Here is a 16,240-nt window from a genome sequence, read left to right on the forward strand (position 1 = left end):
AATTAAGTTCTAATAGGCCGATTTTACTAAAATGGTCCTGACAAACTTAACTTCACGTTATACTTAATTATTTTTTAGTCAAATTGGTAGGAATGATTGTCTAATATAATCTTTCCCTACCTTGAGGGTGTGGCAGAGAAATCTCCAACCCTCGGGGTGATGTTTTGGGTTGTCTAACCCTCGGCTAGGGAGGGGATGACTATTTTTCTCCCATCCTATTATTTCAGTCACAGCTCCACTGACAGTAGTCTGCCATGTTTGTAAACAATATTGTCATTCACTTTTGATTCACAATTACCGATGACGCATTTTAATGACATCACAATTGAACACGTGTTAATTGGCACGAGGCTATCTCCCCCTAGGGGATGACAAGCTGATCTTTCCCGGCTAAAATGGGAGACACACCTGTGAAGGGTTGGGAGAAATCATTATCTCCAATTCATATTTCAACAACAAAAATAAATACTGTAGGACTCAGGTGACCGTTAAGGCCCATGGGCCTCTTGTTATATCTAAGATGTTACCAGTTTAGAACAGCTAAGTGGAATTTGATTAAATAAATTTGATCTGAAGCATTGTTGAGCCATAATCACTCAATGTTGTATAAACTGAGGGTGTGGCCCTGTTTGGTGCAGAAGGATTGGGCCTTATAGATAAATCTTTACAATAATTCTCTTTTTGTATGGATAAGATATTATAACCAAATTTGAATTGGAGCATCCTTGGGCCAAGGGGACTCCTCCCATCAACACTGTCAGGGGATATACAGTATGAGCGTGCAGGTCCACTGGGGTCCATAGCCGGTAGCCATGATGGGGTACCAGCAGAGGGGTTCTGAAATATAGCCTGCTCCATTGTAAAACAACATACATTTTGGTTTGGTATTAAGAAATAGATACAACAATGATTCTAACTAGGATCAACCTTTGGGTCCATCCCCTCCCCTGGGGACTAGTTTCATAGTAATAACAGGGTACTGATCATGAGCCTGCCCCTTCCCTTGTTAAACACCTATCACCATTGATAGACCGGGCATCGCATCATGTCTGCCCTCTACCTTGTGAATTGTGAAACAGATTATACAAATGAGAGTCCTTTCTGGAAATTCCTCCTGAAGCCAGTATATAACATCAAATTCAGAAATAAGCCCAGTATTCCTTTTATGCCTTTTCTTTGCTTTCCCTTAATCGATCACAGATTACAAGGTGACCTGTTAGTCCTGTATAACTAATAAATACAGGTTCACCAAGTGGTGATTGGTTGTCATTTCCTTGTTACTAGAGTTTATTTTCAAATTGTATGAAGACACAATGCTCACCAAGTGTCTTTTTAACGTATTGAAAAGTAACTAACTACATACAGGAACATATGATAAATATATATGTAACAGTAGAAGCATTTGTATCTGTAATTCATCTGTTATTTTTTTATTTCAGCCTAATCCTTTTAACATGCGATTACAAAACCTTGCCAACCTTCCTACCACCTCCATATACCGCTCTTCCTATAGGGCCCACTCCGTCGCAGTACAGCGAGCTAAGTAAGTATTAGTAGAGGCGATGGTAATAATGACATCATTTGATGTTTTAAAAAATTGAAAGGAGGTATATATTGTGGAGCATTTATAATTACTTTGCTAAACTTTTACAACAAAGGGGAGTTAGGGTTTGGTCAGATATGACAATGCCAAGGGTCCCTGTACCACTGCCAAAATCTGAAACAATCCTTTGGAAACCTATTTTTCAGGCAAAACTATTGCTTTGATAAATCATTTCTGAAAAGAAAAGTGGGGTCGAGGTGGCCAGGTGGTTAAGGCGTCTGACATTCTGCTACCACTAGCCCTCCACCCCTGGGTCGCGGTGGCCAAGTGGTTAAGGCGTCTGACATTCTGCTACCACTAGCTCTCCACCACTGGATGGCGGTGCCCAAGTGGTTAAGGCATCTGACATTCTGCTACCACTAGCCCTCCACCCCTGGGTCGCGGTGGCCAAGTGGTTAAGGCGTCTGACATTCTGCTACCACTAGCTCTCCACCACTGGATCGCGGTGCCCAAGTGGTTAAGGCATCTGACATTCTGCTACCACTAGCCCTCCACCCCCGGGTCGCAGTGGCCAAGTGGTTAAGGCATATGACATTTTTCTACCACTAGACCTCCACCACCGGGTCGCGGTGGACAGGGGGTTAAGGCATCTGACATTCTGCTACGACTAGCCCTCCACCACCGGGTCGGAGTGGCCAAATGGTTAAGGCATCTGACATTCTGCTACTACTAGCCCTCCACCACTGGGTCGCGGTGCCCAAGTGGTTAAGGCATCTGACATTCTGCTACTACTAGCCCTCCACCACTGGGTCGCGATGGCCAGGGGGTTAAGGCGTCTTACATTCTGCTACCACTAGCCCTCCACCACTGGGTTGTGGGGTTTAGTGGTTAAGGGGTCTGACATTCTGCTACCACTAGGCATCCACCACTGGGTCGCGGTGGCCAAGTGGTTAAGGCGTCTGACATTCTGCTTTCACAAGCCCACCACCACTGGGTCGCGATGGCCAGATGGTTAAGGCGTCTGTCATTCTGCTACCACTAGCCCTCCACCAATGGGTCGTGGTTTCGAGACCTACGTGAGACAGTCGCCAGGTACTGGCCGTAGGTCAGTGGTTTTTCTCCTGGAACTCCAACTTTCCTCCACCACCAAAACCTGGCACGTCCTTAAATGACCATAGCTGTTAATGGGACGTAAAACACAAGCAAACCAAATGAAAAGAAAAGTATACCTTGCATATACAATAGAGACAAAATAATTAATACTCAACAACAATATACATTTCCTGGAGCTACAAAATTATGTTAAGTTACAGGATGTCAGTGTTACACTGTCCTGGGCCGGTTTCGTTTAAACAGTTGGACCACAGTTGTTCGTTTATTGAATAAGTTCGGACCTAATAATATGATGCTGCTTTGCAAGTCTACCAGGATTTATACGGTAAAATGACACTTTTAAAGACGGACAAACCGATTATGCCAAATAAACAAACAGGCCCCTGCAGTTTTCTACCTGCAATGAGACCAGGAGCCAACACAAAATTGCTTACTCAAACTAGGTGGTCGGGCTTAAGCTTATTACAGGACAATGAAATAACATTGTTTGGTATTTCTAATGAACTGCAATAGATGGAGTAACTTATTAGGCATGGGTTTATGGTCAGAAAAATATGGTTAATAATAATATTTATTCAGGTAAAATAAGCATGGTATTACAAGATCGCACAATTTAGAATAAAATGTATAATTAAAATCACAATGCAGCTTGTAAATAAAAAAGAGTATTTTGTATTAAGACAGAGAATAATAATAGATCTGACCTAATAAAAGGTTTTTTAATTCAATCATTGACATATATCACAGAGTATAAAAATCTAAAAAAAACAAATAGTCTGATACACTGTAAAAAAAGGCAGATATTGCTATAAAATGAGACAGACTTTTTTTAGTAAATGAAGGTATTTATAAATAAATAGGTCGCATAATAGGAGTGGTGGTGAGTTCCATTTACCTAGGATTACCCATAAAAGCCACAAAATGAAAAATGGAAGAAAAATAAGAAAAAAAGTAAGAAAATTAATCTGGTAACGGTTCAGATAGCACAGAATAGGATATGTGTTTATCATATTCGATAATTAATCAGTAAAATTGTATTTCCTATATAGAATATATTACATTTACTAACTTCCTGAAGTGTTATCTGTCTGTTTTGAAATTATGTTTTTTTTTTCATGAAAAAATTATGTCACACAAAGTATTATTTTTAAAAATATATGCATGTACAAACACTAAAACCTTAAATAATATTGTATTGCTCTAACAGGTCTGGCTGTATAGTGAGTCCTGCAAAGTCACTGGATCTACTGCGACAAAATCTACAGCGGTTCATCAACAAGGAGATTGATGTTATCATACAACAATACGTTGAGGTGGGCTCCACTTCTATTTGGTTTATAACCTATCAAATCATATCTAAAATGTTATACAACAATACGTTGAGGTGGGCTTCACTTCTATTTGGTTTATAACCTATCAAATCATATCTAAAATGTTATACAACAATACGTTGAGGTGGGCTTCACTTCTATTTGGTTTATAACCTATCAAATCATATCTAAAATGTTATACAACAATACGTTGAGGTGGGCTTCACTTCTATTTGGTTTATAACCTATCAAATCATATCTAAAATGTTATACAACAATACGTTGAGGTGGGCTTCACTTCTATTTGGTTTATAACCTATCAAATCATATCTAAAATGTTATACAACAATACGTTGAGGTGGGCTTCACTTCTATTTGGTTTATAACCTATCAAATCATATCTAAAATGTTATACAACAATACGTTGAGGTGGGCTCCACTTCTATTTGGTTTATAACCTATCAAATCATATCTAAAATGTTATACAACAATACGTTGAGGTGGGCTCCACTTCTATTTGGTTTATAACCTATCAAATCATATCTAAAATGTTATACAACAATACGTTGAGGTGGGCTCCACTTCTATTTGGTTTATAACCTATCAAATCATATCTAAAATGTTATACAACAATACGTTGAGGTGGGCTCCACTTCTATTTGGTTTATAACCTATCAAATCATATCTAAAATGTTATACAACAATACGTTGAGGTGGGCTCCACTTCTATTTGGTTTATAACCTATCAAATCATATCTAAAATGTTATACAACAATACGTTGAGGTGGGCTCCACTTCTATTTGGTTTATAACCTATCAAATCATATCTAAAATGTTATACAACAATACGTTGAGGTGGGCTCCACTTCTATTTGGTTTATAACCTATCAAATCATATCTAAAATGTTATCATACAACAATACGTTGAGGTGGGCTTCACTTCTATTTGGTTTATAACCTATCAAATCATATCTAAAATGTTATACAACAATACGTTGAGGTGGGCTCCACTTCTATTTGGTTTATAACCTATCAAATCATATCTAAAATGTTATACAACAATACGTTGAGGTGGGCTCCACTTCTATTTGGTTTATAACCTATCAAATCATATCTAAAATGTTATACAACAATACGTTGAGGTGGGCTCCACTTCTATTTGGTTTATAACCTATCAAATCATATCTAAAATGTTATACAACAATACGTTGAGGTGGGCTCCACTTCTATTTGGTTTATAACCTATCAAATCATATCTAAAATGTTATACAACAATACGTTGAGGTGGGCTCCACTTCTATTTGGTTTATAACCTATCAAATCATATCTAAAATGTTATACAACAATACGTTGAGGTGGGCTCCACTTCTATTTGGTTTATAACCTATCAAATCATATCTAAAATGTTATACAACAATACGTTGAGGTGGGCTCCACTTCTATTTGGTTTATAACCTATCAAATCATATCTAAAATGTTATACAACAATACGTTGAGGTGGGCTCCACTTCTATTTGGTTTATAACCTATCAAATCATATCTAAAATGTTATACAACAATACGTTGAGGTGGGCTCCACTTCTATTTGGTTTATAACCTATCAAATCATATCTAAAATGTTATACAACAATACGTTGAGGTGGGCTCCACTTCTATTTGGTTTATAACCTATCAAATCATATCTAAAATGTTATACAACAATACGTTGAGGTGGGCTCCACTTCTATTTGGTTTATAACCTATCAAATCATATCTAAAATGTTATACAACAATACGTTGAGGTGGGCTCCACTTCTATTTGGTTTATAACCTATCAAATCATATCTAAAATGTTATACAACAATACGTTGAGGTGGGCTCCACTTCTATTTGGTTTATAACCTATCAAATCATATCTAAAATGTTATACAACAATACGTTGAGGTGGGCTCCACTTCTATTTGGTTTATAACCTATCAAATCATATCTAAAATGTTATACAACAATACGTTGAGGTGGGCTCCACTTCTATTTGGTTTATAACCTATCAAATCATATCTAAAATGTTATCATACAACAATACGTTGAGGTGGGCTTCACTTCTATTTGGTTTATAACCTATCAAATCATATCTAAAATGTTATACAACAATACGTTGAGGTGGGCTCCACTTCTATTTGGTTTATAACCTATCAAATCATATCTAAAATGTTATCATACAACAATACGTTGAGGTGGGCTTCACTTCTATTTGGTTTATAACCTATCAAATCATATCTAAAATGTTATACAACAATACGTTGAGGTGGGCTTCACTTCTATTTGGTTTATAACCTATCAAATCATATCTAAAATGTTATACAACAATACGTTGAGGTGGGCTTCACTTCTATTTGGTTTATAACCTATCAAATCATATCTAAAATGTTATACAACAATACGTTGAGGTGGGCTTCACTTCTATTTGGTTTATAACCTATCAAATCATATCTAAAATGTTATACAACAATACGTTGAGGTGGGCTTCACTTCTATTTGGTTTATAACCTATCAAATCATATCTAAAATGTTATACAACAATACGTTGAGGTGGGCTTCACTTCTATTTGGTTTATAACCTATCAAATCATATCTAAAATGTTATACAACAATACGTTGAGGTGGGCTTCACTTCTATTTGGTTTATAACCTATCAAATCATATCTAAAATGTTATACAACAATACGTTGAGGTGGGCTTCACTTCTATTTGGTTTATAACCTATCAAATCATATCTAAAATGTTATACAACAATACGTTGAGGTGGGCTTCACTTCTATTTGGTTTATAACCTATCAAATCATATCTAAAATGTTATACAACAATACGTTGAGGTGGGCTTCACTTCTATTTGGTTTATAACCTATCAAATCATATCTAAAATGTTATACAACAATACGTTGAGGTGGGCTTCACTTCTATTTGGTTTATAACCTATCAAATCATATCTAAAATGTTATACAACAATACGTTGAGGTGGGCTTCACTTCTATTTGGTTTATAACCTATCAAATCATATCTAAAATGTTATACAACAATACGTTGAGGTGGGCTTCACTTCTATTTGGTTTATAACCTATCAAATCATATCTAAAATGTTATACAACAATACGTTGAGGTGGGCTCCACTTCTATTTGGTTTATAACCTATCAAATCATATCTAAAATGTTATACAACAATACGTTGAGGTGGGCTCCACTTCTATTTGGTTTATAACCTATCAAATCATATCTAAAATGTTATACAACAATACGTTGAGGTGGGCTCCACTTCTATTTGGTTTATAACCTATCAAATCATATCTAAAATGTTATACAACAATACGTTGAGGTGGGCTCCACTTCTATTTGGTTTATAACCTATCAAATCATATCTAAAATGTTATACAACAATACGTTGAGGTGGGCTCCACTTCTATTTGGTTTATAACCTATCAAATCATATCTAAAATGTTATACAACAATACGTTGAGGTGGGCTCCACTTCTATTTGGTTTATAACCTATCAAATCATATCTAAAATGTTATACAACAATACGTTGAGGTGGGCTTCACTTCTGTTTGGTTTATAACCTATCAAATCATATCTAACAATGCATTCAGCAGATTTATATCATTATAAATACCGTTAGACAATGGTGTTTATCTAGCTTTGTTTATTTTGATTTATTTAATATCTTTAGGTCAGCTGTTGAATCAATTCATATAGCAACACAAATACCTATTTTGCATCTATTATTAATTAAGAATAAATAGTTATTTTTTCATCTGTCAAGTTCTGTGTACAAACAAACAGATCCTGAGAAAATTCTGTCTTTTCAAAATGTCGGACCATGATAATTGACAATCTTTCTGAGAAAAAACCTAAGACATGTATACTTTTCATTAATTTCAGAAATTTTTTAAGCCTGGTATTGATAACATCAAAGAGAACAGTGGAAGTGCAGCCGTTGGTGAGGAACACATACAAGCTGTGTGTCGACAGATGTTGGAAGAGGTCAGTAACACTGTATAATGATTAAATAATTGTTTTTGTTTTTTGTGTTTTAAATCCTATTAACAGCTGTAATCATTTAAGGACATGGTAAATGTATGAATGGTGTAACATATAACAATATTAAGGATCCCCGTACCATTGCCAGAAACTGTAACGAAGTATTGGAGACTATTTTCTCTGGTAGGACTATAGCTTTGATAAATTAATTCTGAAAAGAAAACCACCCCTTGAGGAACTTGTATGAAAAATCAATTAAAAGGAAATAAACAAAATGGAATCAACAACAGTGTTCCGAGTGTAAAATTTAATTGGGGCTAGACCGGGATTCGAACCCTGGACTACAGATTATTATACACTGTACTAGCGCTCTAACTAATTGAGCTACCTGGTCAACAGAAGTGTTCTGACCCAACTGTGCTTAATATAGATCCAAGTGGCAGTTAAGGGGAGGCTACTGTGTATAGGAAAAACCACCGTGCAGTTGGACAGGGATCCTTAAGTGTGGATTGAAATGAATGTAACTGAAATTTTAAAATTCAACTGTTCATTGTAACATTCGATTCTCCAACATTTTGTCAATATTTGCAGGCCAAAAAGATGTACCTAACAGACCAAGGTCGCTGCAGTGTCACCCCGACCCGGGACATCCCTGACAACGTGTCCGAAAACGGGAGCACAGGCAGTCGCAGTAGAGTAAGTGTATCAAAACATCAGGTGTGGCCAGGGCTGTGGTTTCAATGATGAGTTGGAGTCTGCTTGATTTTGTACTTCTGCATAATAAATGGTTTTATAGGGTTTAAGGTTCTATCAACAGCTAAGGTCATTTAAGGGTGTGTAATAAATGGAGTCATGCTAAGAATACAGAATTGTTGTACACATGTAGTTAAACCTTGTATATACTGCAACTATTTGTCTTGAGAAACTTTGGTGTTATAAAGGGGTTTGGCATTACATCGAGGGATCGAGATATATAAAAAGAAAATGTTAAGTAAATAAGGAAAATGATACCTGGGCCAAGTAGTTCAAAAGGTCATTGGTTTAATTGCTGTTTAACAACCTTTTTCAACCTCTAATAACCTGGGCAAGATACAAGGTAAAAACTCATATTTGTGTGTGTAATTTTACTCTACTAAAACATTTTCTCTCTGGAAAAGTTACTCAGTTAATGGTTGTGTGTTAAAGATACACAAACAAATACAATTTGGGCCACTGATTAGGCTAATCACTTATTAGGCTAATCACTGATCAGGCTAATCACTGATTAGGCTAATCACTTTTTGAACAGCTGGGCCAATGATTCATGATGGCGGTTAGTGAGGTGACAATAGAAGGAGAGGACTTAAAACATGCTTTCACTGTAAATAATCAGTATTACAGATTAGAAGTTAATGACCAAGATGTCGACGTGGTATGTTGTATCAAAGTTCAAATGGATTACAATTTAAAATGTATCTTTGGCTGATTTTAAAATACTCATTAATTATGATTTTAGGTACCTTTTGGAAGAAAGAGAAAACCCTCGGACACAGATTCAGAAAAAAGCCATGCACCAAGACGGGTGCGTAAAAAATCATCTAACACAATTTTATCAGATAGTATGCAATTGGAAATTAAACCTACTAAAGTAATACATGTAATAAAATGTGATACATGTATTTGGGATATTCTAAGAAATCATAATTATATATCATACATGGAAAATCCAATATAAAGTATTTTCATGTGAGTTTTTTTATCTAAAACTATGTAAACAGCTATTTATAAAAAGGATTGTTTTGATTTTCAGAAAAAGGGAAGACCTCCACTTGTATCTGGGTAAGTATAACCTTGTGTTAATCTCCGGAGTATGGTACACATTATCTCTTTGCGAGCTACGAAAAGGCCTGTGCTTAACACTTCCCACTGGTCACCATACATACTGACTGGTAAAGATGTCAGAAGAACATTTTGTTTTCTAAATATAAGTTCATTTCATCACTACCCACAATTCCTGGTACATGTTCCTGTGTAGACACCAACTCATATAGTGACACCAGCTTTATGTTTCAAAATGGGAATTTTACAAATATTAAGCCAATTTCACACAGCCCATATTTTCATGCTTTCGGTGATTTTATTTAATTGGACAACAAGTATAGATATTTCACAAAGTTTACAGACAGTTTTAAAGTGAAAATTGAACTTAGATCATAGATGAAATTGATTGTGCCAAAACGTAATAGTTTGGAATTAGATAAACATTGGATTTAAACTTAAAATGGTAAAATGCTGTTATATGGCTCAATGTCTCGGTATAGGGGAGACAATTATTGCAATTATTCAGTCGGCAAAGAGTCAATTCATTAGCAGCTAGTTACAATTAAAAAACAACTAAGGTTAAGTGTCCTGTCCAAAGTTAACACTTATATGGCACCAGGAGTCAAACAACATACAGTTCAATGACAGAAACTGATTTTGTCATGTCATGCTCACAATGTATACAGACGACAAATGTCGAACATTACAGGGATTCATTCAGATGGTAATAAGGATTGCAGAATTTTAGGATCATTCTCTTGTCTGATGAATGGTCTGTACCATACCCTGTTCCAGAACTTGAATTTTTGAGGTTAATCTAATAGATGCTCTTAATAGACTCCCATTGAGTGTCGAAATACACTAAATGTTTTAAGCAGTCTATTAGATCAGCCCCAGGTATCCGAGAACTATTTCAAACTTGATCACAGCTATTCCAGGTTACCGTACCACTTTCAGACATGGATATCCGATCATGGTTTCGTTTATAAATATTTTGTTGGGGTGTTTTTTGCAGTCGTTCCACTCCCTCCAAGCTGAAGAACAATGATGCAGTGAAAAGAGAAGGTCCTAAGGTAAGCCATAGTTAATAGCTCTACTCCAACCAGCCCTACTCCAACCAGCCCTACTCCAACCAGCTTTCCTCCAACCAGCCCTACTCCAACCATATACTCCAACCAGCCCTACTCCAACCAGCTCTACTTCAACCATTTACTACAACCAGCCCTACTCCAACCAGCCCTACTCCAACCAGCTCTACTTCAACAATTTACTCCAACCAGCCCTACTTCAACCATTTACTCCAACCAGCCCTACTTCAACCATTTACTCCAACCTGCCCTACTTCAACCATTTACTCCAATCAGCCCTACTTCAACCATTTACTCCAACCAGCCCTACTTCAACCATTTACTCCAACCAGCTCTACTTCAACCATTTACTCCAACCAGCCCTACTTCAACCATTTACTCCAACCAGCTCTACTTAAACCATTTACTCCAACCAGCCCTACTTCATTTACTCCAACCAGCCCTACTTCAACCATTTACTCCAACCAGCTCTACTTCAACCATTTACTCCAACCAGCCCTACTTCAACCATTTACTCCAACCAGCTCTACTTCAACCATTTACTCCAACCAGCCCTACTTCAACCATTTACTCCAACCATCTCTACTTCAACCATTTACTCTTACCCCTGAACAATATGAGTACATTGTACCTCTACTGCTCACCCTGTATCCCAGTCCAGGAAGCGTGGTACATTCCACTGAGTAAGGAACCCTGCCTCCACATATATGTCGCCTCTATTAGTGATGGAGGTTGTCCTTGTATTCTTGTTGTGGTGGGTCTATGTTTTTACCTGCTCATTTTCAGTATCAAACCATTTGAATGAGCATAAACCCAATTAAGACAATATTTTGTGCTCCACTCTTAATAAGTTGAGTGTCTTGCTCAAATACACAACAGCTGTTGCCAGCAGAGTTTGTACCTACTGTGATTTTGACTGTAAGCCCACACACTGCCGTAGGCTTTGCTGCTCTTTGTCTGATATTACCTAGAATTTCATTAGCTATGATCAGTGTTACAATTACAACATTTAGTGCTTTAATACCGCCAGGGTAGCAACATACCATATGATCTGAAGTATCCCTTCATATTAGATTTATGATACAAGTTTTGGATTTTTCATGTTTGCGAGCCTCTGGCGATATATGTTATCATGACACTGCATAACACAGTATTCATATGATAAATGTTTACTAATAATAACACCCTTTTTGTATGTGTAATAAGTTTAAAATTTCCACAAGTTGATATCAGCCTGGGTGATATCACCCCCCCCCCCCCCCCCCCCTAGAAAAGTGATATCACACCCCCTAGATAAGTGATATTTCACCCCCTAGAAAAGTGATATCACACCCCCTCCCAAATTTCCGGATTGTGCCGCTTCCGCTTAATGCTGTCTACTTTTAATGTTAACAAATTGTTGGCATGGAATAACTGCGGTTTCATGGAAAATAATTTAAAGGTTGATTTACAAAGTCCCACCCAAATTTTAATAACCATATCATTTTGTAGGAATTTGTGAATTTCTAAATGTTGACTTTTTACGTATAATTGTAACTGTTTTGTTTATATACATCATTGTTTTTGTAACCATTTTTATGAATATAAATAAAATAAAGAAATATTTTTTTTTGTGTATGTTTTGTCTATTTTAAAGGAAAAAAACATGATAAAAAGTTTATGATACAACCATTTTGATATCACACCCCCAATCAGCCCTCGAGTCCCAATATCAGGACTCTCTGGCTGATATGGGGTGTGATATCAAAATGGTCATATGATAATTTCTAAATTCAAATGTTTTATCATTCTAAAAACTATTTTTTGTTTTGATTTTAGTGGGACCAGGAGAGGATTAATATAAATACATTATTTATAATGGGAGCTCGAGCAAACAAGTAAGAAATTTCAAATTAAGATCCTGACATTCTTTAAGTTATCACATTACCTCAAATACAACGTACCATATAGTCTGTGAATGTAAAACATCCACATTGTAAACTATCTGAGTGTGTAAATGTGTTTAAATAGAGGTCCTGGGCCCTTATTCATGAAACCGTTCTCATGCTCAAGCATGGATTCTGTGCTCAAACCTACTATCTTGTAACTCGGTTAAATCTTGTCAAACGATCAAAATGTCAAATGTAAACATTGAAAACAGTTTTTGGCTTGAAATCTCTTCAATGTTTTTCCAAATCATTGAAAAAAATAGATTTGTTTATGAATTTATAACTAAAACAAGAAATTTGGCTTGAGCACAAATTCCTTACTTGAGCATGAGAACGGTTTCATGAATACAGGCCCTGATGTCTAGATAATGTTTTCTAAATTTTATTCAAGATGATTATAAAAATGGCTCAAATACCTTATGTAAATTCTGGATAATTCAGTGGCAAAATCATTATTACTTGTATGGAATTGTTTGACGTATTACCGAGCATGTCCTTATTGAGTTGTGTTCTGTTTATAGAGCACTCGGACTAGGAGCCACAAGAGGAAGGATTTATATCAAACACCCAGATCTCTTCAAAGTAAGTAACCCCATTTTAAATATCAAGGTAATGAACAAATTATGCTATGCACTGCTGTGTAAAAATTTGCAATTCATATTACCGTGTATTAACTAAAAAGGAATATTTTCACACTCAGAATTATAAGGTTAGCTTTAAGAAGTATTTAGTTCACCAAACTGTGGACTGGTGCTGTGTTAGTGACAAAATGTACTGTAATTTTCGCCGTACTTCATCGAAAGACTGCATAGATGTTTGCCTTTTTTCGCCCTCCGCTATGAGGGTGAATTTATTTTTGAAGCGAACATATTCAAACAATAAAATGAACACGGGTATCAAATGAGAAGAGCAAAATTTTCCTGGCATACAGTACAGCACTGGGAGGACAGGACACTTTCTGTTGAAAAACTGATGCATGAAAATGATGAAAGCAGTTGAAAATTTCATCTTTTTTTCTGGAACTGTTTCTCTTAGTGTAGCTTTAAATGATATTTTCATAGGAAAGTAAATGCTTCAGTACTGATGTATACATTGTAATCACTTCAAGTAATATCACAGCGAAAAGTTGACATAAGTTTCCCAGACACCACTAGTGGTCCACAATGTTTCCATTCAATAATATGTTTTTGTCTCGGCGCCACAAATTTGCGGAAGCGAGACTAAGGTGTTGCTTTTTTGCCGGCGGCGTCAACCTAATGTTTTGGCGTTTAAGGTAGTTTCACTGAAAGTATAAGTGCTAGAGCAACCAAACTTGGACCATAGATGCATCTTAGGTCGTACATCTTAACCCATATATCAAATGCTGGATGCAGTCTACCTTTCATGGTCCATTGACTTTGTCAACATCTCCATCAATATTAAGATTTTGCATTTAAGATAGTTTCTCTGAAACTGTAAGTGCTAGACCAACCAAACTTGGACCATAGATGCATCTGAGGTCGTACATCTTAACCCATATATCAAATGCTGGATGCAGTCTTCCTTTCATGGTCCATTGACTTTGTCAACATCTCCATCAATATTAAGATTCTGCATTTAAGATAGTTTCTCTGAAACTGTAAGTGCTAGACCAACCAAACTTGACATGTGCATTGATGATCACTACCTGAGTGAGTACTTGTGGACATCTATAGTTTAAACTATAATCTCATATAGAATTATGAGGAATTCAACAAAATATTTCCTCAATACTTTCAACTTGCATCAAACCATAGATTATAATCTTTTATTTACTCAGGTATGAAACCCAATAGCTCTTGATCTGCCCGTATCGGTATAGATTGAATCGTCGGCTGTAATGTTCTTTATACTTTGTATATTCTCAAAAATATGTATTTTGATGACCGCGGCATGTAAACTGTACTGTTTCAGTTTTCTGGAGACCAAGATGACAAACAGTGGCTGTATGAGAACCATCACATGCCTGCCACCGGGGGCAAGGCCTACATGCTACTACTGGAGGACGTCAAGGAACTGGCCAAGGATGACGAATACAGGTAAGGTCAAGGTCATAGTAATACAGGTCATGTTTACATATGGCGGTAGAAGATAAAAAAAAATAAGGTCAAGGTATTAGCCGTTATGTTCATGTGACATTTTCTGGTGAAAGATGCTGAGGAGATTGTAGAGGATAATGAATACAGGTAAGGTCAAGGCCACTGTAGAAAAGGTCATATTGACATTTTACTACTGAAGGACATCATAGAATTTCATGGTGAAGTGTTATTTTTCAAAATTGACAAGGAGTATGGTAAAAAAGATCTTTATGTCAAGATAGCTATTTGACAATGGTAGATGACAAAGAGTAAACTATGATTTTGTCATGATGAAACTCCACCCATTTCTATTAAAAAGTAGAAAATGTTATTTTCCTTTCGATTATGATACTGACAGATTCCAACATTTTATTTTAAATGTATCAAAATTCAATTCAAACACCCTGATAAATAATACGAGCTATTTGTTTTAGAATAATTACAAATCCTGATACAAGGCATTTATTGCTACAGAGACAATGGTAACCAGATGCCACAGGAACTGATCGGCTTCACCATCCCAGAGTGGATGTTAGAGAAAGTGAAAATGCAAATGATGGCCGGCAGGACAGACAATGCTAGGAAGGCAGGAAGGAGTAGATCAACAACACCAAATCAAATACCAACCTCAGTTATACAGGTAAATCGAACACATCAAATACCAGCCTCAGTTATATTGGTAAATAGAGCACATCAATTACTAGCCTCAGTTATACAGGTAAAACAAGCAAATCACGTAGAACAAATTACCTACCAGCCTCAGTTATACAGGTAAAACAAGTAAATCACATAGAACAAATTACCTACCAGCCTCAGTTATACTGGTAAAACAAGCAAATCACATAGAACAAATTACCTACCAGCCTCAGTTATACAGGTAAAACAAACAAATCACATAGAACAAATTACCTACCAGCCTCAGTTATACAGGTAAAACGAGCAAATCACATGCCAGCCTCAGTTATACAGGTAAATTGAGCACATCAAATACTAGCCTCAGTTATACAGGTAAAACGAGCAAATCACATAGAGCAAATTACATACCAGCCTAAAGTTAAACAGGTAAAACAAGCAAATCACATAGAACAAATTACATACCAGCCTCAGTAATACAGGTAAAACAAGCAAATCACATAGAGCAAATTACATACCAGCCTCAGTTATACAGGTAAAACAAGAATTCTTATTGTTAAATCATTTATGGTCTGAAAAAAAGTATTTGAAAATTTAAACCCGAAAAATATGAATATTGACTAGCAAGGATATTGAATTTGTGGGTTTACCTCAAAGCACAAACAAGGCTTCTGTTATACTAACCCTGTATATAATACCACAAATTATAGGAGATAT

General features: G+C 36.2%; 1 protein-coding gene across 2 annotated transcripts in view; it reads left to right on the top strand.

Moving 5' to 3' along the window:
- LOC110442746 overlaps positions 1-16,240 on the top strand; it is a 33,486-nt gene that overhangs the window by 13,872 nt on the left and 3,374 nt on the right. For both annotated transcript variants that reach the window (XM_021486495.1, XM_021486496.1), the window contains exons 6-16: positions 1,440-1,543; positions 3,864-3,969; positions 7,880-7,981; positions 8,570-8,674; positions 9,474-9,539; positions 9,768-9,796; positions 10,794-10,851; positions 12,685-12,743; positions 13,316-13,376; positions 14,727-14,851; positions 15,365-15,530. In XM_021486495.1, the coding sequence (XP_021342170.1) occupies positions 1,440-1,543; positions 3,864-3,969; positions 7,880-7,981; positions 8,570-8,674; positions 9,474-9,539; positions 9,768-9,796; positions 10,794-10,851; positions 12,685-12,743; positions 13,316-13,376; positions 14,727-14,851; positions 15,365-15,530 (981 nt within the window). The remainder of the gene's footprint in view (positions 1-1,439; positions 1,544-3,863; positions 3,970-7,879; positions 7,982-8,569; positions 8,675-9,473; positions 9,540-9,767; positions 9,797-10,793; positions 10,852-12,684; positions 12,744-13,315; positions 13,377-14,726; positions 14,852-15,364; positions 15,531-16,240) is intronic.

Source organism: Mizuhopecten yessoensis, unplaced genomic scaffold (genome assembly GCF_002113885.1).
Source record: "Mizuhopecten yessoensis strain PY_sf001 unplaced genomic scaffold, ASM211388v2 scaffold716295, whole genome shotgun sequence".
NCBI classification, from domain to species: Eukaryota; Metazoa; Mollusca; class Bivalvia; order Pectinida; family Pectinidae; genus Mizuhopecten; species Mizuhopecten yessoensis.